The sequence below is a fragment of the Manihot esculenta genome, chromosome 2, assembly GCF_001659605.2.
Source record: "Manihot esculenta cultivar AM560-2 chromosome 2, M.esculenta_v8, whole genome shotgun sequence".
Lineage (NCBI taxonomy): Eukaryota > Viridiplantae > Streptophyta > Magnoliopsida > Malpighiales > Euphorbiaceae > Manihot > Manihot esculenta.
This window is the reverse complement of record NC_035162.2, coordinates 37442797-37469519: the sequence shown is the minus strand read 5'-3', so window position 1 is coordinate 37469519 and position 26723 is coordinate 37442797. Positions and strand designations below refer to the sequence as shown.

At 40.9% G+C, this 26723-nt stretch overlaps 2 protein-coding genes across 8 annotated transcripts in view; one reads left to right on the top strand and one right to left on the bottom strand.

Moving 5' to 3' along the window:
* The window catches only part of LOC110609373 (YTH domain-containing protein ECT1), a 28295-nt gene extending 21428 nt beyond the window's left edge, over positions 1-6867 (top strand). For all 3 annotated transcript variants that reach the window (XM_021748909.2, XM_021748908.2, XM_021748912.2), the window contains exon 8: positions 6206-6867. In XM_021748909.2, the coding sequence (XP_021604601.1) occupies positions 6206-6514 (309 nt within the window). In that variant the 3' untranslated portion in view covers positions 6515-6867. The remainder of the gene's footprint in view (positions 1-6205) is intronic.
* On the bottom strand, positions 1994-24517 carry LOC110609372 (probable DEAD-box ATP-dependent RNA helicase 48). Of its 5 annotated transcripts, none has more exons than XM_021748906.2 (11): positions 23548-24516; positions 23242-23348; positions 22805-22860; positions 22498-22722; positions 22167-22373; positions 21979-22065; positions 21718-21813; positions 21423-21638; positions 20784-20966; positions 8049-8309; positions 2004-4566 (listed from the first exon to the last, which is right to left on the bottom strand). In XM_021748906.2, the coding sequence occupies exons 1-10, from the start codon at positions 24444-24446 to the stop codon at positions 8079-8081; spliced, it is 2307 nt and encodes a 768-aa protein (XP_021604598.1). In that variant the 5' UTR covers positions 24447-24516; the 3' UTR covers positions 2004-4566; positions 8049-8078. The 5 variants fall into 5 exon arrangements, with proteins under 5 accessions (XP_043808373.1, XP_021604598.1, XP_021604597.1 ...); XM_021748905.2 differs by lacking the exon at positions 2004-4566 and adding an exon at positions 6988-7402; XM_043952438.1 differs by lacking the exon at positions 8049-8309 and having other exon boundaries at positions 1994-4566; positions 23548-24517.
* Between the last annotated feature and the right edge of the window lie 2206 nt (positions 24518-26723).

Here is a 26723-nt window from a genome sequence, read left to right as displayed (position 1 = left end):
CTATCAATGATAGTCACCAATTGTCTATTCTTATGAAATCCCAAAATTCGGATTGTTTCCACCCCAAAACTACCTTCCAAGGCATGTACTGATGATGTTGCTTCACCCACATCATCCTCTGCATCAGCTCCCTTGACTTGATACCATTCTTCCTCCATCCCATCTCCTTCATTTTCTTCTAAACTGATGGCATTTAGGATTTAGGTTTATATTGATGCCTGGGGAAGTATCTATCCCCACATCTGAAACATGGTTTGGGTGGTTGTTTGGTTGGGATATGGGAAGTTTTTGAGGCTGTAGTTGTATTTGAGAAGGCTGGATTGGGAGTGTGAGGAGTAAATGAATTGTTGATGTTAGGACCTTTGAAATTAGACAAGGCAGGTTTCTGGTCTGCACTAAAGGTCTTAGATTGGTATTGATATAGCTGATTTGTTTTAGGATGGGTCTTCGTGGAATTTGGTGAAGCTGTTTGGCTAGTGATAGTACTTTTGAAGGTTTTAAAGGTGCTGGTTAGACTCCCTCCCTTTCTTGCCTTTATCTAACAACTGCATCTGCAATTTAGCTATATCAACAGCCTGGGATAATGAAACAGGTTTCATCATCTTCACCATCAGTCTAATTTCATCCTTAAGCCAGCAATAAATCTAGAAAGGAAGTAAGATTCTCCCAATTCTGGCATGAACCTCTTCAATCTAATCCTCATATTCTCAAATTCATCGTGGTATTCTTCTACAGAATTTTCCTGTATCAACTTCATAAATCCTTCTACTATGTCTTCTAATCCTTCATCTCCAAATATTTTACAAATTCCCCTCGCAAACTCATCCCAATTGGGTTCCCTTCCCATGTTCCAGTTATGGAATCGTGCATTAGCCTTATCTATCAAGAACAGGCTTGCCAATTGTACTCTCTGCTCGATTATGAACTCTATTAATCTCAAAATACTTTACACATTTCCTCAACCAAGCCCTAGGCTCTTTTCCTTCAAACGTAGCCGGCTCTATCTTTGGCATCATTTGGGTTACATCATTGGAAAGAGGATTAATGAAAGGGAAGACAGGTTGGGAGTTGAGAAAACCTTTCTCCCTAGCTGGAGTGGCCAGAATCATTTCCCAAAACAGATTGTGAAGCTCTGTTTCCAGCTTCACTGGAACTACTGACCTTCTTTCCCTTTTTTGTTACATGTTTAATCATCAGGGGTTGCAGGTCATACAGGATCGCATTGTATCTCGAGAATTCTTCTTTACTTCAATCTTTAAATTCCTTTAGCTCCTCACTATTTTTCTGGTTATTCTCCTGTACATTTTGAGTTGTTCTTCCAACTCCGCAATCTTCACCATCTCCCGACTCGTGACAGCTGATCGAGCCATGACTCCAATTCTTAGGAAGCAATCGCCCACTGAAGCGTTGGCTCTAATACCAAATGTTAAAGCAAACAGAGGATTTTTAGAAAGAAGAGAGAATAGAGTAGTAGAAGAAGAGTGTTCGGCGGAAGAATTTTAGAGGGAGGCAGGCTATGATTGTATTACGTATTAGAATACCTTACATGTGCACTATACTGGGGTATATATCATCTCTGAGTAGTTAATGATTATAACAACCTCTTAACACTAGCCATAACAACCTCTAGCGCTAGCAATAACAACCTGCTCTAGCTATAACATGTTATACAATTATTCCCTCTTATTTCTATATTTCTTCCTGTAATACATAACATAACAGGAAACTAGGAAGATGATCATAGTAGGACATGAGTCATAGGGTTCATAGTCGTCTATGACATTCAAGTTTTACCAAATTATTGATAATAGTTCCTAGTTTTTCTTTGTTGTCTTGTTTGGAGTGTGAGCCATGTCAAATTGGAAAACAAACTCGAAATTCATTTCCCAAGCGAGTTAATTATAGGACAACTTCTATGTGTGACATTGTTCATTAATTATAGTGAAACACTACCGTTGTACCGACACGACTTGGCCTCAAATATTTGAATAAACAATGTCAAACATAAGTGATTTTATTATTGGCTTTTTGGGAAAATGAAGTATGAGTTTGTTTCAGAGTTTGACATGTCACACTCCAAATAAGACAATGAAGAAAGACTTGGAACTATTGTCTATAACTTGGTAAGACTTAAATGTCCCGAACGATTGGGAATGAGTTCAGTAGAAGTGAGAGAAACAAAAGTAATTGGCAAGTTGGAACTTGGAAGTAGAGAGGTGTATGATCCTTGTGACTCATATCTTGCTCCAATTATCTTTCTAGTATCCTAGTCCTACATTACATAATAGCATAATCAGTAGTAAATGTTATAAAATAGTTAAAGGTTTTTAATCAATTTGCTATTGGAGATTAAGTTATATGGACATTTAGGAGTGAATATAACTGTAATTAAGGAACCAGAAGGAAGAAGTACTTTTCCTACTCTTTTAACTAAAGCTTGTGAATGCTTAGCTAATGTTGCTTTAGATGGTGAAGAAGGTAAAATAGGAGCGGAGAAAAGGGTGTAATTACCATATATATGATCAAAAGTACCAGAGTCTAGGATTCATAGGACAATAGGTGAAGGCTTAGATGAGCAAAGAAAGTAATAGAGAGAGCAATACTGGATTAAGAGGACTGTTGCGTAGCTGTTTAGAACTGTAGATATTCCTTGCAACCTGCTCTAGTAAGGTGATTGAATCTAATATATGAGATTTATTTTCAGGTTGCAGAATCAAGTCATCTCCAATAGATTGGGCCATATGAACAGCTAATAGACTACCACTATTAGATTAGTTAGGCTGTGAGGTCAGCATGCAATGCCCAACAAGTATCTCCCGTGTGACCACTTTTATCACATCAAGTGTAATGGGACTTCTTCCCTTTCTAATACTTGTTTTGTCCTTGTTGATGTTCACGTTTCACAACTAAGACTGAGGGTTCAACTTGTAGAGTTATTCTTACTGAGGGAGATGTGTAAGAACTTAGCCGACACATTTTCTAGAGTAGGAATGATTTGACTAGTTAAAATTCGATCTTATAATGGCCAAGGTCAGATCGGAGCCAGTCAATGCCAATACCATAAAAAACTTATCTCATTGTCTCTCGTGCAGTAATATTATTAAAAAAAAGGCATGAGAGTTAAAATTCATGTTCCATCATCTTTGCCTGTCCTAAGTGATTCTATTATAAGTGAACAATATCTTATACAACCTTGTAAATGCATTGTACAACATTTTAGCCTTAGTCCAAAAATTACAACAGGTTTTACAAGATTGAAACAAATAAGTAGTTTGATCGAACAAATGCCACAAAAGATTACATAATTGAGCATCCCAACTTGTTCTATCAATGAGACAGTGACAATTTTTTCAATATCATCATATCCCTGATCCAGAAACCAGAATTCTATTGCTGCAGTTCATGACGCATAATTGTTATTTACTTGTAATTTAACAATAGTGATGTTTGATGAGCTAACAATTTAAAAAAAAAATAGTTTAAGGAACTCACAACTTGAATTGGAGGCTTCCTGTCTCTCAAGCATATTGATAGATAGTTGGAAAAAAAATGTGTGTGCAAACCAAATAGAGATCTTGAAACTGCTGGAACGGTAGACTCAAAGCATGGAATAGTGGAGCTGAAGCTACTGGTCTGTAGAAGGGACTAGAGAAGTGAGCAGGTGATGGAATCCACTTGGCTAGAGTCTCCTCTTCCTGGCAAGGGTGTTGGAGGTGTTGCTAGCGTGACACTGGAAAACGGCTCCATGTACCAAATGCTGAAGAGTAGGGGGTTGCATGTGGAGGTGGTTTAGTGAGCGCTTTGAGGGGGCACCAATCTGTTGTCAATGAGACTGATGGGCAGAATGGTGAGATCAACTGATTTCAGATTTCAGAAAGTCTCCAACAAGAGATGGCAAATCTGCCGCTTAAAGGAGGAAGAAAGAGGCCAAAATTTTTGGCTGTGATACCATAAAACATAAGTGAAAAAGAGAGAAAGAAAGTAAGATTATGAGAGAATATGAGCTTGATGGTTCCCCTCAAGCTAATTGGAGTATTTATGTTGTCTATAAGTATACAAATAAGAAAATCAACCACCTAATTATACATAATTCTAGCACCTAATTATGCACACAATTACTGCAAATCAAGTTATTTACAGCATCTTCAAATATCTCAACATCTGCCATCATCTTCCATTTGAAATAATTCTATCAAACTGTTTTTCCAATCCAAATAATCCTCATGTAACTTTCCATGAAAATCAGCTACTTCAACTATAACTCCATTCAAATCAAGGGCCTGTGGTAACCCTACTTCCAATATGCCTCTCTCTGCACGATTTGCAGGTCCAACTTCATGAAAGGATTCACATCCTCAACTTCATCCTCGACCTGAAGATCTTCTTGAGTCACCTTTTGGATTCTCCATTTGGGCTCCTGCTGGTTCTTGATGTTGATCATTCTCTGCATCCCAGCCAAACTCTACTTGTTGGGGTTGGTTGCCTCCACTTCGGCCTCTACTTCTGCCGACCATAGTTCCCCAGCCAAAAATTGATGGAGTGCTAGATTTTTCATCTCTAATAACACTTGACACAGCAAAAGATTTTAAGACAATTAGATCTCAACAATTAAGACTACAATAGGGTATTCTGATTGGAAGAAAGAGAAGATAATTTGTATTCATATAAACCTCTTGATAAAATTCTGAATGGAAAAAGGAAATGCTGGTATGCCTACAACAACCTTATTTATACTAGGTAGAATAAATCCTAATCAAGGACTGAAAATTGTTCCTAATTAATAGAAGGCTTCGTGAATGAAGAAGCAAAAGAAAACTAATAAAATCCATACTGGAACTGAATAGAAAACTAAGTAAACTACAAAATTGAATAGAAAACTTAAAAAAAAAAATTTTCAAACCTAAGTAGGATCTCTGAGTTCAGATGCTTTGCGTCTATATGTTCAGAAAAAGGGAGGAGAATGTCCATTATTTTCTTATGCATTATGAAGTGGCTTTTGTATTGCTCGCATTTGACTTTCTTCTGTTGGGATTAATTGACGTGCTCCTTTTTTAATCAAGGATCGTAGGAGATTGGCATGCGCTCTATTGTTTTCACAAAATATAGTTTGCTTGTGTAAAACCTTTATGTGAGAAAATAACTTACCATTTTTTTGTTATAATATTGAAAATCAATTGGAAATTATTTTTGTATTTAGAATAAGTATTAAACAATTAGTTTTCTTTGAGTATATATGTGAATGAAAATTTTTAGATCCATAAGAACATATTTTCCTATTTATTGTTGAATAAGACAAAAAATTAGAGAAAAGGTAAGTTGAATTGTCACTAGTGATTGGTGATTGACCCTGGTAGTTAGTGACAAGGGTTGAGCTTTATTTTACTTGATAAAGAATTTCTCAGGGTGTGGAAAATGAAACAGAAGGGAGAAAGAGTGGAACAATATGAGATAATATTTTAGCTTGATGATTCCCCTCAAGCTGATTGGGGTATTTATACTTGTTTATAAGATACAAAATAGGAAGGAAACAATATTACATCTCACTTTTACAACCCTAATTACATTACACAATAAGAGCAAATCTTGGTAAGGCTATTTGCAGTAACATATCTTATCAGAAAATATTGTGTTCTTGAAAGTGGAAGTTATTTTCATAATGTTTGCATTTGAGTTGTATTTTCTCATCCTATTTAAAATTGGTACCTCTAGATAAGCTAATAAGTTTATGCTAATAAAATTATATATTTGTACTATAGATGATACATATATACTCTTGAGCAAGGTTGGTCTGGGGCTAAGGTAATACTGTAAAAGGCCAAAAATAAGTCAATGTCAGGAATAGGTCGAGTTAAGCTTGGTTCAAAGGGGAAAAGAAAAATGAAAAAAGAAAATTTCTGTTGTCCAAGCCTGGTATTTTGTTCAGATTCATGAGAGTAATATTAGGATAGACAGTATAATTTTAGCTCTGAATAGTTAAGTGAACTGCATAACAGTCTTGGCAATTTTATAGAATATAGATACATTTTCATTAGTCAGCTCATCTCATCTCATATACAACTTTGTGTTTCTCATTCGTGTTAATCCTACATTATTACACATCTAGATGAATATGTTGTTTTATCAAAGCTCTTTTTGATCATGGGACATCAACTTTTGTTCTTTCTCCTGATTTTTTTTTTCCTTTTTGGTTATGAAACATGATCAGGTGAAACTGGAACAAGGTATTGAAATGTTGAAAATTTTCAAGGAACATGTTATGCACACATCTATTCTAGATGATTTTGGTTTCTATGATCAGAGGGAGAGAGCTTTGAAGGAAAGGAGGGCCAGACAAGTGGCTAATTCGACGACAGATACTTTGAGTCTACTAGCTGATGAGACTGTAAGTCAAATATCTAATAGTTTTGCACAAAATCTCCACTTGGAAGATGGTCGTAAAGAAACATCAGCAAGCATAGCGAATCGTAGCACAGTGACTGATTCATCTGCCTATGATCCAAGCAGTAGGGTTTAATTTGTTGAGAATTTCATTAGCCATAGCTCATCAAACTTTGAATTTAGAAGAGGGCAGCAAACTTCTGGCATGCGATTGGGATCATAAGCACCAGTAAGGCTGTGGATAAGGTGAACACAGGTTGTTTTAACAGACAGGAGTTAACTTGTAGTTGATGCTTTCTGTGGCCAGAGATGTTGGGAGGTTGGTCAGGCAGAGAAGGCAACTGTTTAGTATCTCACTAATTTGGTATTAAATCTCGTGCAATTTTCTGTGGAAGCTTTTTTCTTTTGGATTGTGCCTGATGCCTAATTTGGATGTAATGTTAGGTTTTGTTGCTAGTTGTTTTTTTTTTTTTTTAATTTTTTTTTTTTCATCAGGACTTTTGGCCAGTCGAAAAAGATTTGTAAAGTCACCTCTCTTTTGAGCAACAAAATTATAATAATAGAGATGAAAGAAATTGCAAAAATTGTCTTGTTGAATATCACCCATGGTGAGGGGTTACTCAAGTTATTGGTAAATCTTGAAATACACTTTAATGTGATCATCTTTTTTTATTTTTTTATTATCATTATTTCAAATTTTGTTGAAATTTAATTTTTCTGCTGATGATGCGAGAATTGGATCAATTTATTTTTAATTATATTAGGAAAAAGTTCTCGTCAGAAATATATCGGGGTCTCGGTACTAATGATTTTATTGAAATGAAACATTAACCATTCGTTTGATATAATTAATTTGTAAGAAAAAACACAATTGAAATGAAATTTTACGTCAGATTTCAAGTCAAATTATTTATTATTATTATAAAAATAAAAGTTTTTCTCATCTAGCTGGTATGGCCTCCGTGACCGGGCTTCCAAACCCGAAAAGATGTGCTTCCTCTGTCCAAATTCCTTTTCAATCTCCCTGGAATCCAAAGTGAATTTACTCTTAGACCTCATTATTATCGTATTTGTGCTCGCTAGAATTTTATCCAATGAATCGTTAGAAAAGAATAAAAAATGATGTCAGCAATAACATTGGACCACAAGGGCCACAGGAATTGGTGCGATCCAAGCCTTTTCAAATTCTTATTATAATAAATTTCAAAGTAACGGAAGGTTTAAAACAAAAGCTAAACCACTTTCCCTCCTTTCCAGCAATGAAAAAATTTATGAAAATCTAAAAACTACAGAAACCTTCCTTTATTTTACTTTCTCAAAAACAGGGTGTAATGGTTTAAGGTTAAAAATTTTTCACACCATGTTTTATTATCAGCTCAAAACTCAAAGGAAAACTCTGCTAGTGAAGAAAATTAATAGTGTAGTCCAAATAAATAAATATGGAATAGATGCAGCTCAATAACATCCAGCATTGCGTAAAGTCTGATTCATAGTGATTGTGAAATCACCATTAGATGTTAGATCCTTACCAGACCCCCAGAATCCTCAACTATTAAGACGCACAAACTTCAAAATGGCAAGTCGAAGTTTAGAAGACCTTACAGTATCAAGACAATCAAATGAAGGAGCGTAGCATGTACAAAACTTTTCAGGTTAAATAAAAGTTGAACCTTATCTTTTCCCAGTCACTCCAGCAAATGTCATGCTCGAATCCGTATACCAGGGATGTCTTTCAAACCCATCTTCAGTGCTGTTTTCCTGAACAAAGGAGGTGGCCTTTGTAAGCCTATTGACTCAGAAAATCGATTGGCTAGTTCAACAAGCGTTGTTTTATCCCTGCCAATTTCCCTGATTGAATTATAATACCCTAGCCAAGCATGATATGCTGCTTCTTTGACACTAGTATCGATCTTTGACATTGAATCTTCCACCTGTCAAAGTAAATTATCTCCAAAGGTCAAGCACAAATATGTACCCTACTAACAAGTAGATACAAGAGACTAAAATCCCAGGAAACATGCAGTTGAAGATGTTATGAAATTTTACTTTGTTCTATCATGCATCCAGCAGTACAGAATCAACCCCCATGATTAGTGTCACAACTCTTCCCAGTCCTCCCTTAAATCCAAAAATTTTCTGCGAAGGAAGACCTGCCGGACACAGACCGACCTGCTGAAGTCGAATGAGGTTTCTGGGTTGGCTGGATGACCAGCTGGGCAAGCACTGGACAGGAGGGACGACCTACCGGGTGGTATGGGGAACAGGTGCAAAACAGTCGAACGCCCGAGTAGACTAACCAGGGCAAGTAATGCCCGGAAGCAAGGTAGGTCGGAAGGGCAGAAGCACTCGGCAGGCCTGCCAGGCGCAAGGAGCTCGGATGCGCAGTAGGCCTGCCAGGGCAGTACACAATGCTCGGATCAACAGGCTAGGCGCTGGACACAAACACTGGCCGGGCTGGTCCACTAGGCGCAAAGATGAAAAACGTGGACAGCGTAGCTCAGCCTGGATCTTCTAGAAAAAGCTAGGGGGAGTCCAAACACCAAAAGCAGGAGGGATAGGAAAAATAGCCTTGGGAGCTACAATCTGCAGGAGCTGTCAAATAAAGTGTCTTCCAAGTTATTGTAGATTTCTAGGAGACTTTTAAGCTTCTCTATGTACAGCTATAAATACCCATTTGTAATGTACAGATAGTAAGAGAGAATTTTTATAAGTGAGAGAGGACTCTTGTAAATCACTTGTAAAGCAATACAAGTTTCTTCTTCCTTCCATCATCTCTTTCTTTCTTTCCTTCAATCCTCTCCCCAACTTTAGCTTTTCTAGTGTGCATTTCACCCTTAGAATTTCTGTGATTGAGAAGCTGAACTTAGTTCCAGTTGGACTAAGGCCGCATGGTTGAAGTGTTGTCTAGTGTTAAAATTGTTTACTCCATGACAAGTGGTATCAAAGCCTGATTTGCTGTTTGGGTGAATATGTCAGATCCAAATCCTCAATGAGTAGGCTAGTCAGCCTTGAAACCCCCTAGTTGGCTTGCTAAAATTGCAAGAAGTTGGCTAAGAAAACGTGGGTGTGAAAGGCAGAGAGGAGAATGTGGTAGAAAATTGACAAAGAAAGTGTATAAGCTTTCAAAAAAAACTTTACAAGAGTGTGGGTGCTTTACAATTTCTTAACCGCTGAAAAATGAGGGTGGCTATCCCATTTATAGGCCTAAGAAATTCTAGAGAATTCTATGTACAGTAGTTGCCTAGAAGAGTTGGGAAGCTTCCAGAAGATTCTGGCAGTAGAGCCTCACTTGGGCGATGGTTTGGCCAATTCTAGAGCCTTCTCGCCCTGCCTAGAAGCTTCTGGGGCAATTTGGAGTCTTCTCACATAGACTGGCCCGTGGTTGGCCGCGCACTCTCTGGCAGCTTCGAGAGAGTTCCCGCAGTTGTCCTCCGTAGACCTGCGGGATGGACCCATTGGAACCTCAATTGCGGCAGGAGCTATTCCTCACCCATGCGCCATCTACCTGCTGGGCTGCGTCTAGCCTGTAAGCCTACCAACACACTCAACAGCCTATCGACTGAACAAGGTGCGAAAAATTGGCCCGTTCTGCGGGGTGAGTCTTTCGGTGGGCGACATTCTCCCCCACCCATTCCAGCAGCGTCCTCGTCGCTTTACTATCTTCATAGGCCGTGATTTGCTATTTGAATTACTATAGCTCATCCAATGGTTTCCAACTAGCCTCACTATCAGGCAGTCCCTTTCACTGACAAGCAACTCCCTTGTTGGTGCCCGATTGATATGTCGTACCACCCGGTCAGACATGATAGCTTTTACTTCTTTATCATGCTAGACACAAACACCCCCTAATGCTCTTGTAGAAACACTACGGGCAAGATCCTCTTTGTCCTCCAAGAAGGGCTTTAATAAGCTCACGTGGAAGACGCTGTGGATTTGATAGTTAGTAGGCAGACTCACTTTATATGCTTGCTTGCCAATCCTTTTGAGGATATGATAGGGCCCTTCATATCTCCTCAATAGACCCTAATGGTGGCCCCTTGACCCTTTCCCAAGCATGTATAGCTTGACCAGCACCATGTATCCTTCTTTGAACTCTCGTGGCCTTCTTTTCTTGTCTGCCCACTTCTTCATATGCTTGGCTACCTTAGTCAAGCAGGCACAGGCTGATTCTTGTTGTTCCTTCCAGCCTTTGGCAAACTTGTAGGTCGCAGGGCTCTTGCCTTTATAGCCCGTAACAATGCTAGTTGGAGTATTAGGCTGCTGCCCCATAAGAACTTCGAAAGGACTCCTCCCAGTTGACTCACTTCGCAGCAGGTTATAGGAGAATAGGGCAACATCAAGCAACTTGGCCCAATCTCGCTGGTTGGCGCTTAGATAATGCCTTAGGTATAGCTCCAATAAGGCATTTACCATTTTTGTCTGGCCATCCATTTGGGGACGCATTGATGTAGAGAAATTCAACTCAGTTCCTGTTATAAGTTATAGAAAGTAAATATGTTAATATAGGAAGTAAATATTGATAGATGAATCAGTTACTTAATCTTAGGATTGTATAATCATAGATTTTATTTTCCTTCCTGTTTAGATACGGTCTCTCACTTATAAATAGGTTGTAATCTCTATTGAGAACAACGACAACAAATATTATCTTTCTACAGTTCCCATGAGTCTAAACAACTTAGTGCAAAACCTGCCATTGAATCGTGGATCCCTGCTGCTTGCGATTGTCTTCGGAAGTCCCCAATACTTAACCACGAGCTTGAGGAACAATTGAGCAGCTTGCTCAGCCGTGCAGTCCTTCGGAGCTGGATGAATATCCCATATTTTGAGAATCTGTCTACCACGACAAGAATCCATCCACATCCCTCCGAAGTTGGCAGCCCCACAATGAAGACACGGAGACATGGCTTGTCCGGTATGGGCAATGGCTCCACAACTTGTGTCCAGTAGTATACACCAGTTCACCCTTGCGACTCAAGGCATCGACCACAAGATTTGCCTTGCCAGGCTTATACTTCATGACATAGTCAAACTCAACAAGAAAGTCTTGCCATTGGGCCTATTTTGGAGAGAACTTCCGCTGCGTCTGAAAGTAGCTGGTGGCTTACATCGTATATTTCTTTTCGGTGTCATTGAACTTTCTACTTTCAAAGGCAACAGAATGACCCTCTTGCATAAGAACCCCACCGATGGCAAAATCAAAAGTATTGGTATGAACTTCGAAAGGCTTGGCATAATCAGACAAAAACAGCACCGTCTGCACCACAATTGCCTCCTTCAACCTTTTGAAGGCTTGCTGACACTTGCTGAACCAGTCCCAACCTTGCCCTTCTTTAGCAAATCAGTGAGAGGGGTTGCGATTAAGGAGTATCCCTTGATAAACCTCCTATAATAGTTGCACAGCCCAAGGCAAGACCTTAATTCGGTGACTTTGGTGGGTGGTTCCCATTCTTCAATAGCTTGCACCTTGGAAGGATCCATGCACAGCTTGCCATCACCAATTATATGCTATAGGAAAGCAACCTCCTTTTGGGTAAATGAGCACTTCTCCCTTTTGACATAGAGCTGATTTTCCCTCAAAGGTTGAAACACTTCCCTCAAGTGTTCCAAATGCTCCTCCAAAGTATTACTATAGATAAGAATATCATCCAAGAACACAACAACGAATTTGTCAAAGATTGGAGCAAGTACCTTGTTCATTAGTGTGCAAAATGTAGCTGGTGCGTTGGTGAGACCGAAAGGCATGACCAAGAACTCATATGCCCCATAGCGAGTAACACAAGTTGTCTTGCCTTCATCTCCTTTGGCTATGCGAACTTGATAGTACCTCGATCTTAGATCCAGCTTTGAGAATATCCTCGCATTGCCCAGCTGATCGAACAAGTCTGCTATGATAGGAATAGGGTACTTCTTGATGGTGATCTTGTTCAAAACCCGATAGTCAATGCATAGTCGAAGCGACCCATCATACTTCTTTTGAAATAGCACCGGGGCTCCATATGGTGTTTTGGAGGGCCTTATATAACCAGCATCCAGCAACTCTTTCAGTTGCCTAGTGGTTTTGCCCCTGGTTCCAATTCAATGGCATGATCAACCTCCCTTCAAGGCAGGAGTTTCTTGGGCAGTTCTGCAAGCATGACATCCTTGTGTCACCTACCGAAAGACTCATCATGTAGAATGGGCCAATTTTTCGCACCTTGTCCAGCTGCCAAGCCGCGGAATGCATTGGTAGGCCTACGGGCCAGAAAAACTGCCCAGCCCGACAGGCAGTTGGCGCATGGGCGAGGGATAGCTCTTGCCTAAAGTGAGGTCCAACGGGCCAGTCCCGTAGGCCTACGGAGAACAACTGCGGGCACTCTCTCGAAGCAGCCAGAAGGCGTGCGGCCAACCACGAGCCAGCGGCCTACCATGGGCCAACAAGCGCGAGAAGGTTCCAAATCGCCCCAGAAGGCTCCAGCGCGCGCCAGAAGCATCCATGCAGTGCAAGAAGGCTCTAGAATCTGCTAGGACATTGCCACAAGCTGCCAGAATCTTCTGGAAGTTTCTCAACCCTTCTAGGCAGCTACTGTACATAGAATTCTTTAGAATTTCTTAGGCCTATAAATAAGATAGCCACCCTCGTTTTTCACCATCTGAGAATTGTAAAGCAACCACTCTTGTAAAGCTCTCGTTGAAAGCTAATATACTTCCTTTGCCAACTTTCTGCCACATTTTCCTCTTTGCCTTTCACACCCACGTTCCCTAAGCCAACATCTTGCAATTTCAGCAAGCCAACCAGGGGTTTCAAGGCTGACTAGCACACTCATTGGGGAGTTAGCTAGTGCCGCACGGGGAGAAGCACTTGGGGGAATAAGTGAGCCCGTGACAGGTAGTATCAGAGCCTCATTGATTCAATCTCCTTCACACGTTCAAGTTTACTTATGTGTGTTAGTATGTCTGGCAGCAGTGGGATGGAGACAACCACCGGATCACAAGCCCCGAAGGAGGGGAGGGGACGTAGTGAAAAGTCCTGCGATATCCTTGTTGCGTTGGAAGAGAGGCTGGCGAGGATAGAAGCCTTATTGTCGGAGCAAAGGGACAAAAGTGATGACATGGAACTCCGCATCGCCGAGCTCAAGTCCAGGGAGGACGAGGAGCTGAGGGCTCGAGTCCAGGGAGGACGAGGAGCTGAGGGCTCGAGTCTAGGGAGGACGAGGAGCTGAGGGAGGAGATGCAGGGGGCCTTGAACGCAACAATTGATACTCTGGCCAAGAGGGACCAAGCCATTGAGGCAAAATTGGCTACCTATCGTGAGAAGGTGGACAAGCTCGAGACTGAGCTAGCCTTGTGCAAGGCAGCGTTGGCCAGCGGGGTTAGCACAAGCGATGTTGCTCCAACTGCCATAATTGACGCCCCCATACCGAAGGCCTACGGTGAGGCAAGGAATGCGAGGAAGATTGATAACTTTTTGTGGAACGTGGAGAGATATTTTGAAGTTGTTTGAAGTTGTTGGCATCATAGAGGATGCTGCAAAGATTCGGAGTGTCCCACTCTACCTCAACGACATTGCCATAGTATGGTGGAAGAGAAGTGAAGATATCAAGAGAGAGACTTGCACCGTCAACACTTGGAAGACTTCACCAAGGAGCTGAAGAGACGATTCTAACCAGAAAATGTTGAAGGTGAGGCACGCGCCAAGCTTCGACACCTCCAACACAAAGTAGGTAACATTCGCGACTATGTTAAAGAATTTTCTGAATTAATGTTGGAGATAACTGATATGGGGGAGAAGGATGCTCTCTTCTATTTCCTTGATAGTCTCTTCCCATGAGCAAAATGGAGCTTCAACGAAGAGGGGTGTAAGACCTTGCCACCGCCATGGTGGCTGCTGAATCCTTGATAGAGTTCAGGAGGAAGGACTCTAACAAGGACAAAGGGAAAAGGTTTGATCGTAGCAAGCATAGAGGGGACAAGCTCGATCTCGAGCCTGTCCACCTTCTCATGATAGGCAGCCAATTCTGTCTCCATGGCCTGGTCCCTCCTGGTCAGAGTGTCAATTGCTGCATTCAAAGCTCCCTGCATCTCCTCTCTCAGCTCCTCGTCCCCACTGGACTCGAGCTCGGCGATGCGGAGTTCCATGTCATCACTTTTGTCCCTTTGCTCCGACAGGAAGGCTTCCATCCTCGCCAGTCTCTCTTCCAACGTAACAAGGATATCATAGGACTTTTCCCTTTGTCCCCTCCCCTCCTTTGGGGCTTGTGATCCAGTGGCTGTCTCCATCCCACTGCTGCCAGACATTCTGAACACACAGAAGCAAACCCAAATGTGTGTGAAGGAGAATGAAACAACGAGGCTCTAATACCACTTGTCACGGGCTCACTTATTCCCCAAGTGCTTCTCCTCATGTAGCACTAGCTAACTCCCCAATGAGTAGGCTAGTCAGCCTTGAAACCCCCTAGTTGGCTTGCTAAAATTGCAAGAAGTTGGCTTAGAAAACGTGAGTGTGAAAGGCAGAGGAAAATATAGCAGAAGTTTGGCAAAGAAAGTGTATTAGCTTTCAAGGAAGACTTTAGGAGAGCGTGAGTGCTTTACAATTTCTCAGCTGCTGAAAAATGAAGGTGGCTATTCTATTTATAGGCCTAAGAAATTCTAGAGAATTCTATGTACAGCAACTGCCTAGAAGAGTTAGGAAGCTTTCAGAAGATTATGGTAGATTGTGGCAGTAGAGCCTCACTTGGGCGATGGTTTGGCCAATTCTAGAGCCTTCTCGCCTTGCCTGGAAGCTTCTAGCGCGCGCTGGATTCTTCTGGGGCAATCTAGAGCCTTCTCACACAGACTAGCCCGTAGTTGGCTGCACGCTTTCAAGAAGCTTCGAGAGAGTTCTCGCAATTGTCTTCCGTAGGCCTACGGGACAATCCCGTTGGAACCTCACTTGCATGCACCATCTACCTGCTGGGCTGGGCCCATAGGCCTACCAACACACTCAGCGGCCTATCGGCTGAACAAGGTGCGAAAAATTGGCCCGTTCTGCAGGTTGAGTCTTTCGGTAGGCGACATAGGGAAGAGCTCGGTAACTTGGAGGAGCTTAGTGCTCGGATGAAAGAGTTCCGTGAGGAGATGCAAGATGCTCTCAACTCTGCCATCGAGAAGCTAGCGAGTGAGATGGAGTCACTAAGGCACGCCCAGTTTGAAGACAATGCTGCCGTCAGGGAGGAAAACCATTTCCTAAGAGTGGAAATGGACAGGATGATGGAGAAAATGAAGGAGCTGGTGACTTAAATGCGCTCCATAGTGGTCCAAGGTGGCTTGGCTCATCAACACCCTTGGGAGCTCCTACGACACGAGTGCAAGTGCCTAAGCCAAATGCATTCAGAGGTACACGCAATGCTAAAGACATTGAAAACTTCCTGTGGAGCTTGGAGCAGTACTTCAGAGCGCTAGGGATTGTGAAAGATGCTAGGAAGATTGATCCCGCCCCACAATATCTAGCCGATATTGCCATGGTCTAGTGGAGAAGGAGGCAAGCTGACATTGAGAAAGGTACCTGCACCATAGCAACCTGAGAAGACTTAAGGAGTTGAAACGTCAGTTTTATCCTAACAATGTTGCCAAGGAAGCAAGAGCCAAGTTGAGGAGGTTGTCTCAAAAAGGTTCTATCCAAGATTATGTCAAGGAGTTTTCAGAAATCCTGTTGGAGATTCCCAACTATCGAAATGAGGAGGCTTTATTTGCTTTTTATGGATGGGCTCCAACAATGGGTGAAGATGGAGATTTGGCGTCGGCATGCACAGAACCTTGCTACTGCTATTTCAATAGTAGAATCTCTGGGAAGTACAAGAAGGGGACAAGGGCAAGAGTCCCATGAAACCATCAAAGAGAAGGAGGGACCTCAAAAGAGGCGAAAACCTAAGGAGGGATCAAAGGACGGGAATTCCAAGGGATGGAACAAACCTAAGAGGTCACCTGTTAAATGCTTCATGTGCGACGGACCACATCGAGTTCTTGAGTGTTCGAAGCGCAATACCTTGTTAGCTATGGTGACAGAAAAGGAGTTGGGTCGACAGACGCAAGGAGCCTATATGGATGCTCTTCAGTTGGCAGCCGTGGCAGCCAAGGCAACCGAGGTTCCACATGGGCGTAAGGGGCGATTATTTGCGCCATTGTGCATAAACGGACAGACCTCGCAAACACCAGTGGATACTGGAGCTTCCAATAATTTTCTTAAGTTGGAGGCAGCCGAGAGGCTGGGGTTCCATATGAGAAGGAGACGGGATGGTTGAAGACTGAACTCTCAACCGACCCAGACACACGGAATACCCCGGAATGTCAAAGTTAAAATTGGTGATTGGTCTGTTACTCTTGATTTTTCTGCTGTTGCGATGAACGACTACTCGTGTGCTCGAAATGGACTTCATAGATCAGGTGAAGGCTATCACTCTCCCCTTTGCCAATAGCATGTGTATCTTGGAAGGGAACAATACTTGCACTGTCTCATTGACGAGAGGGAAGACCAGCACTAGCACCCTCTCAGCCCTCCAGTTTTCAAAGGGGGTAAAGAGGTTGAAGCCGACTTACTTGGTGGCATTGAAGCAAAATGACGGGCTGCTCACTCCTGAGCCACCTACTGCTGTTAAGGACATCCTCGAGGATTCCTCAGGAGTTGTCTAAGAGGCTTCCACCAAGAGGAAGGTGGATCACCACATTGAGCGAGAGCCCGGAGCAAGACCACCTGCTGGTATTCCCTATCGTATGGCTCCTACTGAATTAGAAGAGCTCCGCAGACAGCTGAGAGAGCTCTTAGATGCTGGGTTTATTCAGCCCTTCAAAGCCTCGTATGGTGCATCGATTCTCTTTCAAAAGAAGGATGCCTCTCTTCGCATGTGTATTGATTATCGGGCATTAAACAAAGTTACTGTGAAGAACAAATACCGCATTCCACTTGTTGCCGACCTGTTTAACCAGCTCGGAGAGGGTCGAAGGTTCACTAAACTGGATCTTCGATCAGGATATTATCAAGTCAGAATTGTTGAAGGAGATCAGCTGAAGACAGCTTGTGTCCTATGATTTTCTTGTCATGCCCTTTGGTTTAACTACCACTCCTGCCACGTTTTGTATTTTGATGAACAAAGTGTCACAGCCTTTCTTGGATCGCTTTGTTGTGGTTTATCTGAATGATATAGTAATCTATAGCAAAACGCTGGAAGAGCATGTGGATCACTTGAACCAAGTCTTCAAGGTGTTGAGGGGGACAATGAATTGTATGTGAAAAAATAGAAGTGTTCTTTTGCACAGCAGGAGATTCCCTTCTTGGAACATATTGTTGGGCATGGCAGGATAAGGATGGATCAGTCTAAAATTCGTGCCATCATAGAATGGGAGCAACCAAGGAAGGTGCCAGAATTGAGATCGTTTCTAGACCTTGTAAACTATTAACATAGGTTCATCAAGGGCTATTCTATTATTGCTACACCCCTCACCGATATACTGAAAAAAGAATAAACTGTGGAAATGGAATACCCATTGTCATAATGCTTTTGAAACTTTAAAGAAGACGGTTATGGAAGAGCTAGTGTTAGTGCTACTCGACTATTCCAAGCCCTTTGAGATGCACGCGGATTCTTCTAACTTTGCTATTGGTGGTGTTTTAATGCAAGACAAACATTCAGTTGCTTATGAGAGTCGCAAACTGAATGAGACCGAGAGACGGTACACTGTACAGGATGTACAAGAGAAGGAGATGACTGTTATGGTGCACTGTTTGAGTACTTGGAGACATTATCTGTTGGATTCCAAGTTTGTCGTGAAGACTGTTGGGTTCCAAGTTTGTCGTGAAGACTGATAATGTAGCTACGAGCTACTTCCTTACTCAGAAGAAGCTCTCCCCAAAGCAAGCAAAGTGGCAAGTATTCTTGACCGAGTTCTACTTCCTAATGGAATATAAGCTGGATAGGGCCAACTTAGTTGCGGATGCCCTCAGTAGAAAGGCGAGTTGGCTGCTACTTCTACCCAACCGCGTTCTCCCTTATTGAATCACATCAGAGAGGGGATAATACAGATCAAGCAACTGATGGAGTTAGCAAGGAAGGGGAAGAGGAGGTTCTGGTTGGACGGGGACCTAATCCACACTACGAAGGGCAATGTGTTTGTGCCGAGATGGGGAGACCTAAGGAAGGAAATTATGAGGGAGTGTCACGATTCCCTCTGTGCTGGCTATCCAGGGGCAAGGAGAACTATGGCACTTGTGGAGCGTGCATACTACTGGCCTCGGATGTTCGATGATGTGAAATTGTATGTGAAGACCTGTTTGGTCTACCAGCAGAACAAGACTGAGAAGCAGAGGCCAGCAGGCCTGCTAGATCCTCTCCCCATTCCATAGTGTCCTTGGGAGAGTGTATCGATGGACTTCATTGTTGGATTGCCAAGAGTAGATGGCATCGGCAATGTAATGGTGATGGTTGACCGGTTTAGCAAGTATGGGGTGTTCATTGTATTGGGGAATGCCACGGTCCATTACCAGTGATCGGGATACTCAATTGGGGGAACTTTTGGTCAGAATTGTTCAAGATAATAGGGACAACCCTTAACTTTTCTACAAGTTTCCACCCTCAGATGGATGGGCAGACCGTGCGTATGAACGCTTTGCTGGAGCTGTATCTACGGCATTATGTTACTGCCAATCAAAGAAATTAGGTTGAGTTGCTGGATGTAACCCAATTCTTTTATAATCTGCAGAAAAGTGAGTCCACGGGGGCAAGTCCATTTGAGCTAGCAACAGCCACTTGCACCATATGATATAGTAGTGCCATATAAAGGGAAAAGTCTAGGTGTCTTCTGGTTCGACAAAGCCTGGAAAGAAAAGGTTGAGCTAGCCAATGTGTCTTTGGCAAAGGTAGCAAAGAGAATAAAGAAGTGGGCAGACATGAAGCGGAGACACAGAGAGTTTGAGGAAGAGGACCTTGTCATGGTGAGCTCAAATCATTCGAAACTATGGGAAAACTCGCAAAGGGTTGCTCCGAAGGTACGAGAGACCATTTTCAGTAGAGAAAAGGATTGGGAAGCTGGCCTACCGTGTCAAGCTGCCACACTACTTAGAGTGCCATTCGATGTTCCATGTAAGTTTTCTAAAGCCTTACTATCCAGATGAAAGTGATCCAAGTCAAAACAAGTCACAAAGAGCGTTGATTGCAGTTTTTGCTGTCTTGGATCACGATATGAAAGTTATCATAACTCATCAAGCAATACCGAGAAAAGGGGTCCCGTGCACACCTTTTAAGGAATACTTAGTGAAATGGAAAGGGCTCCCGAATGCTGAGGCGAGTTGGGAACATGAGCTTTCTTTGTGGCAATATGAAAACAAGGTGCAAGACTACTGGCAAGACATGACGAGGGCATCACGAGAATAGTTGGGGGAGAATGTCACAACTCTTCCCAGTCCTTAATTCCAAAAATTTTCTGCGAAGCAAGACCTACCGGGCATAGACCGACTTGCTGAAGTCAAACGAGGTTTCTGGGTTGCGCTGGATAGGAGGGACGACCTGTTGGGAGTTATGGGGACCAGACGCAAAACAGTCGGACACTCGGGCAGACCAACTAGGGCAAGTAATGCCCGGAAGCAAGCAAGGTCGAAAGGGCAGAAGCACTCGGCAGGCCTACCAGGCGCAAGGAGCTTGGATGCCGGTAGGCCTGCTAGGGCAATACACAATGCCCGGAACAACAGGCTAGGCGCTGGACACAAACACTGGTCGTGCTGGTCTGCAAAGGCGCACAAATGAAAAGCTTGGACAGTGTAGGTCAGCCTGAATCTTCTAGAAGCTGCTTGAGGAGTCCAAACACCAAAAGCAGGAAGGACAGGAAAGCAGCCTTGGGAGCCACAATTTGCACGAACTGTCAAATAGAGCGTCTCCCAAGTTATTGTAGATTTCTAAGACTTTTAAGCTTCTCCATGTATAGCTATAAATACCCATAATCAAGTGTACAAATAGTTAGAGAGAATTTTTCTAAGTGAGAGAGGACTCTTGTAAATCACTTGTGAAGCAATACAAATTTCTTCTTCCTTCCATCACCTCTATTCCTTTCTTTCCTTCAAACCTCTCCCCAACTTTAACTTTTGTGCTGTGCATTTCACACTTAGAATTTTTGTGTGTGTGGTTGAGAGGCTGAACTTAGTTCCAGTTGGATTAAGGCCGCATGGTTGAAGTGTTGTTTTGGTGTTAGAATAGCTTAGTCTGTGACATTAGTCAATTGATGGCAAAACAATGTAGGTGGTCTCATGAACTTCTGCATGTTACTTATAAATAAATGCTACACCCCTTTCAAATAAATAAAATTATGTTCTATTTTCAGCTTCATCTTCCATAGCCTACAAATTTAACTAGAATCCAGTATAAAGTATAAATGAAAATGCAATTATCAAGTTAGACATGGACCTTAAGTTTACTTTCTGGATCCATATCAGGTGAAGGAAGTTTATCAAGAGGCAGATCTTCCAACTCATTCAGGAAATATTCTTCCCATGGTGCCAGCAATAAGATTCCTTCTCCATCTTTGCCCTCACGCCCTGTTCTTCCAAGACGATGTATATATTGCTCCCGATCAGCAGGAATGCCGAGCTGGTCATAGTTAGAATTAATACATTATTATACAATAACCAAGGTGAGATGCACGGTAAAACAAGGAAATACTCAGGCTTTCATTCATGATTCACATTCTTAATTTAGTTCCATAATACCAATACAAGAATCTTTCATAAATACATGGCAAATTCCCTTTTAAAATCCAAGCATACATTTCAAACTAACATTTTCACGCGTTTTCAAATATTTATCTAGAAACAACTATTACCAGAAATAAAAATGAGGTGTTTGAGAATTTCATATAAATGGATAGGTGAAATAAATTGGGATAAATTTGGCTGCTATTGTTAATGCATCTCAGCCTCAGTCCAATGTTTCTTTCTTGTACATGCATGTGGTAGTCCTAGCATGAAACTTTGCTCAATAATGTGAATGTTGAACATTGTGAGTTTTTATATGTGCAGGAAAAAAATTCTCAAGCTTTATCAATACCTGAATTACCAAAGTAACATTAGGATAATTCATTCCCCGTGTTGAAACATCGGAAGTAATAAGAATTGATCGTTTTGATTCCTTGAATTCGTCAGAGACACGAGTTCTGTATAATTGAGGCTTTCTAGAATGCATCTCCTTAACATTCATTTTCATTTCCCGGAGAAGCATATATAAGAGTGATGTTACCATCCCAGTCGTACAGAAAACAATGACCTGGGTGCAATCAAATTGTTAAAGCCTGAGGTACACATTTTTCAAATAATGCAAAAACTCAAACACTACAACATTTTACCTTGTAATCAGGTGTCCGTAGGATATGCTCCTTCAACAGATAATGCACCAATTGAAAATGCAATTCATGTGGAACAACAAGGAAAGACTGCTTAATCTGCAGTTAAAAAGCCAAAATTGAAAATTCACTTAAACGAAAATGGTTGCATACAATTTCTGGTGTTGAAATCCCAGCAAATCCACTTATTACAAGCAACTATGATTAACTAGAAATTTCCTGATTGTATTTCCCTAAACTAGTTAGTATGGTTTTAGATAATACCTTAGCAGGAGTTTCCAGAGAACCCAGGCCCACCATATCAATAAATGCATGCTCTCTTTTCAATACAAGCTGAGATATTCGCCGAACCTGCATGCACATGATCAAACAATCCAAATTTGGGTGAAATCATGAAACCTTAAGAAACTGAGTGTTTACATAATGAACAAAGTGATAAAGGAAACTCAAACCTCTTTTGGAATTGTTGCTGAGAACAGCAAGGATTGCCTCCTCCTGGGCAAACAATCTACAATTTTTTCCACATCTTTTCGAAACCCCAGGTCTAGTAGATGGTCAGCTTCATCAAGTATAAGCATCTTCAAGCCCATCAAATGCACAGATAAACCACCTTTTTCCTCAATGTGATCCAGCAGCCGACCAGGAGTTGCAACAACTATCTAGAAAAAACACACACGACACGCAATAGTAACTTTAAATTATTTCCTTCATGGCTCATTCCCTATCCATAGAATCATATAACCAACAGAATGCGATTTATCAGAATAGAACATATAGGCAAACCTGGCATGGATCTGATTCAAGGCGCTTCTGATCATCTTTGAAACGTATACCCCCAATTAGTGTTTGCACACCCATGCCATCATGGTACTTCAGCATAGCATTTGCCTCAGCAGCTATTTGACTTGCTAGTTCTCTTGTTGGACAGATAATAAGAACATAAATGGAAGGCACCCGTGGATTAGAATTGCTACTTTTTGCTTTCAGAACTGTTTCAATTGCAGGAAGCTATTTGTCCTTAACAACAGCACAGAGAAAAAAAAAGAGCCAAAATATGACAACTAAAGAATGCCTAAGAGTCGTAGATTACCAAAAAAGCAGCACTTTTGCCTGTCCCAGTTTTGGCTTTAACCAAAGCATCCTTGCCTGCTCCAAAATAAAATCAGAAACATGGCCCATATTATAATTGAAATTGAGCCATTCTAAGCAATTCAAATGACTAACATCAGATCCACAAGTTGTAATTTATTACACCTGATAACAAGCATTCATCCATCACATGTATCAATTTATAGAATATTTACAAGTAGCTTTTAACTACAGTGAATTTTTATTTTTCAATAATGCTTTGGCATATTATCAGACTACTTTCAGGCATTAAAAACCAAAGTCAACTCAATGGAATTAAGAATTTTTAACATTGGCAAAAACGTTAACAAGTTGCAATATCACAAAATAACTAACAAACTAAAGTATTATGGACAAAGTGTAGGTTTGGAGATGACACATAAGCGGCTATTCACTTACCCTCAAGGCAAACGGACAAAGTAGCCTCTTGCACCCTGGTCATTTGAACATAGCCAGCTGCTGTAAGTGCCTTCACAGTCAATGGTGATAAACCACATTCGTCAAATCTGGACAAGAAAAGGCAGCATATCATACAGATGAGAAGCCACTCTGTTTCCCAGTCCTAAGAAAAATCAAAAGCCACCCCAGAGTATGTAATTTTTTTTTTCTTTTTAATATTCATTTCTCAGACAAATGGAAATCATAAACACATGAAAACATCCAATTCTACAGCTACCTACTAACAAACACTACCTGATCACTTACCTTTTCTGACTGAGAATTGATTCCTCCTCGGCTGTCTCATTATTCTCACCTTGATTCTCCGCCAATTTTTTCTTCCCAAGCTCATGCCTAATCAACTCCACTTCCTTCGCAAAATCCGACTCCTTATCAAGCTCCTTAAGTGGCACTCTTTTCGTTACTTTCACGTCGTACTTCCTTAAAGCAGCTCTACTCCCGATCTCCTCCGCCGTTCTCCCTCGCCTTTCCCCCTCGTTATACGAATCAAATCCATAATCGTCATCCTCGTCATCGCTGGAAGAACTCCCAGATCTCCGAAATCTCCTCAATTTAGGAGAAGAGAAACCCTTGTTATGTGTGCCTCTCTGCACCGAATAATCCCTTGCTTTTACGTAATTATAACCCTCGCTAAAAATTTCGCAATTATGTGATATATTCGGAGCCTCCGATATCAATTTCCTCAAATCGATCGGCGAATTGATCGATCCCGGCCGTCCATTCGGCCCAACTGGTATTGTCCTTTCAATTGATTTCGGCAACGGAGATTTCAACGAGCCGTCGTTTTCATTCCACAAGTCTTCAGCTCCTTCTTTCATGAAACGATCAGCAAGGGCTTTGACGTGGTCCTTGGGGGTCATAGGGCTGTAAGAAATGTTTGTATCCGGATTAGAATCCAGGTCAGTTTTTCCGGCGAGTTTGTGTCGAAGTTGGGAGCGGATTCGGGCTTGGTATAGTTGTTTCTCTTGCTCGAGCAATCTCTTTTCTTTTTCTCTGGCTCTTTTCTCATGGAGGCGCTTCCATTGCCATTTGTTCAGGCCACCAGGGAAGGTTCGTGGACCTCCGCCCATGAGCCGGGCTAAGATTCGGGTTCGGATGTGGTCTGACATGGTTCTGGAACGTTGGAGGAAAATTGGCAACTGCATGGCTGACAACAGAGGTAGAGAGGAGAGGACTTGGGCAAGTCTCCAGGGTTTAGGGTTTATGCACTGGTGCTAGACCCGGACACTGTTATTTCCAAAAATGGGCAATTTTTTTTAATGAAAAATTTATTATTTAATTTATAGGTAAAAACTGATTAATTGATTTTTAATTTTAAAAAATATATTAAAATATTTTAAAAAATTCATTAATTTTATTAGTTTTTACTTTAACTAATTTTATTAGTTAGTTTTTTAATTTTATAAAAAATTTATTAATTAATATAATTTTTTTAATTTTATAAAAATTTATTAATTAATTTTTCATATTAAAAGATAATTATTAAAATTATCAAATTGATTAATTAATAAATTTTTTAAAATATTAAAATATATTTTAAATTAATATTTTAAAAAATTTTTGATGGACTTATTAGTAAATAGATTTTAATTCTACTCTTTGAATTTTCGATTTTCGATTTTTGATTTTTATTTTAAAAAATATATATATTAATATATTTTTTTAAATTTAAAAATGAATTAGTAAATTTTTTAAATTAAATAATAATTTTTTTATTTATTATTTAATTTCAATTTTTTTAATTATATTTCCATTTGAAACTCTAAAAAAATAAATAATAAAAAATAATTAAACAAATAAGAAAAAAATTTCTTTTTAATAAAGTCATTTTTTCATTTAAAAAAAATAATTTTTATATTACGAGAATTTACTATATTAACATATATAAATATATTAATTTTTTTAAATAAAAATTAAAAATTAGAGAAGTAAAATTTAAAATCTCTCATATTTACTCAGATATTTATCCAGATATATTTACTATCAAATTAATCGTGTGAGTGTAATTAAAAATTTTTTTTAAAATTAAAATTAAATAATATAAAATAATTTATTTTATTAAAATACTTATCACAAGCTCATTTATTTTTATGAGTGTTTCCTCACTGCGACATTAGTAAACTCCCTGATAAGTAGACTCCCTGATAAGTAGGCTAGTAAACCTTGAAATCTTTAATTAGCTATTGATTATAAAAATGTGGGTATAAAGGTAAAGAGAAAAATGTGACAGTAATTTAGCAAAGTAAAATATTTTTCATGTTAAATAATTTTTGTAAGTACACTATTTTTTACAAATAAATAAAAGTTAAATGTTTACACTTTAAAATGATGAGATAAGAATGTAAGACCCCGCTCGTTCAGGTATCGGAATTCTTGCCGTCAGGTGGAGTTTCGGATGTCGGATCCTTTTTGAGGGGTATAGCAAGAGTTAAGGGAAGGTTTTCTAAAATGGTTTTAAGTGTTTTATGGTTGTAAAAGAAATGTTTTGAGTTTTGAAGAGAAAAGACCAAGGAGGCGTTTGCCAGGTTCGGCCGCCGAAAGTGAAGTTCGGCCGCCGAACATGGAAAGGCTTCGGGAGCGCCTTTGGCCTCCGAAAGTCTTGTTTAAACGAGCCAAGGTTCGGCCGCCGAAAGTCAAGTTCGGCCGCCGAACATGCATGAGTTTAGGGGGCATGTTAGGCTGCCGAAGGTCTTTGACCAGGCCACCTATAAAGGGCCCTCAGATCGGAAATGGGCGAGTTTTCTCCCCATTCCCGAGCTCATGTGAGTTTTTGCCTTCCTTTGGTCGTTTTCATGCTTTCTCTACCCATCCCTCAAGTTTTCATGAGTTTTACGTTTGTTTTGAAAAGTTTTAAGGTTAAATCAAGTTTTGGGAGCTTGGAGGCTTTTGGAGCTTGGATCCTCCACACCTCCGAGTTAAGGATTTCACCAACCCTCGATCTTCAAGAGGTAAGTGTAGATCTTAGTTTTCTCTTATGGTATAATGAAGTTTTAAATAAGTTTTATGAAGTTTTAATGTTTATGTATGGATAGTTATGCATGTTTAGGCTTTTGTGGGTTTATGCCCAATGTATGTTATGTGGTGTTGTGTTGGTAGGTTTAAGCTAGTTTCTTTGCTCCTTTATGCTTGTGGGAGTGTGTATGCATGTTTGGGAGAGAGTATGTGAGGTTGAGGTTGGTTTTGGGGGGTTGGGAGGCTGGTATGCTCAAGAGGCTGAGTTCTGATGAACTCAGGTTCGGCCGCCGAAGGTAGTTTCGGCCGCCGAACCTGCCTGAGGATGCAGGGTTGGGCCGCCTAACCTTGCCCCCGAAAGTTGAGTGTTGGCTTGAAAGCAGACTTTCGGCCGCCGAAGGTAATGTTCGGCCGCCGAAAGTGCCTGACTTTCGTCTCTGGAGAGAGGGTTCGGCCGCCGAAGGTGCCGC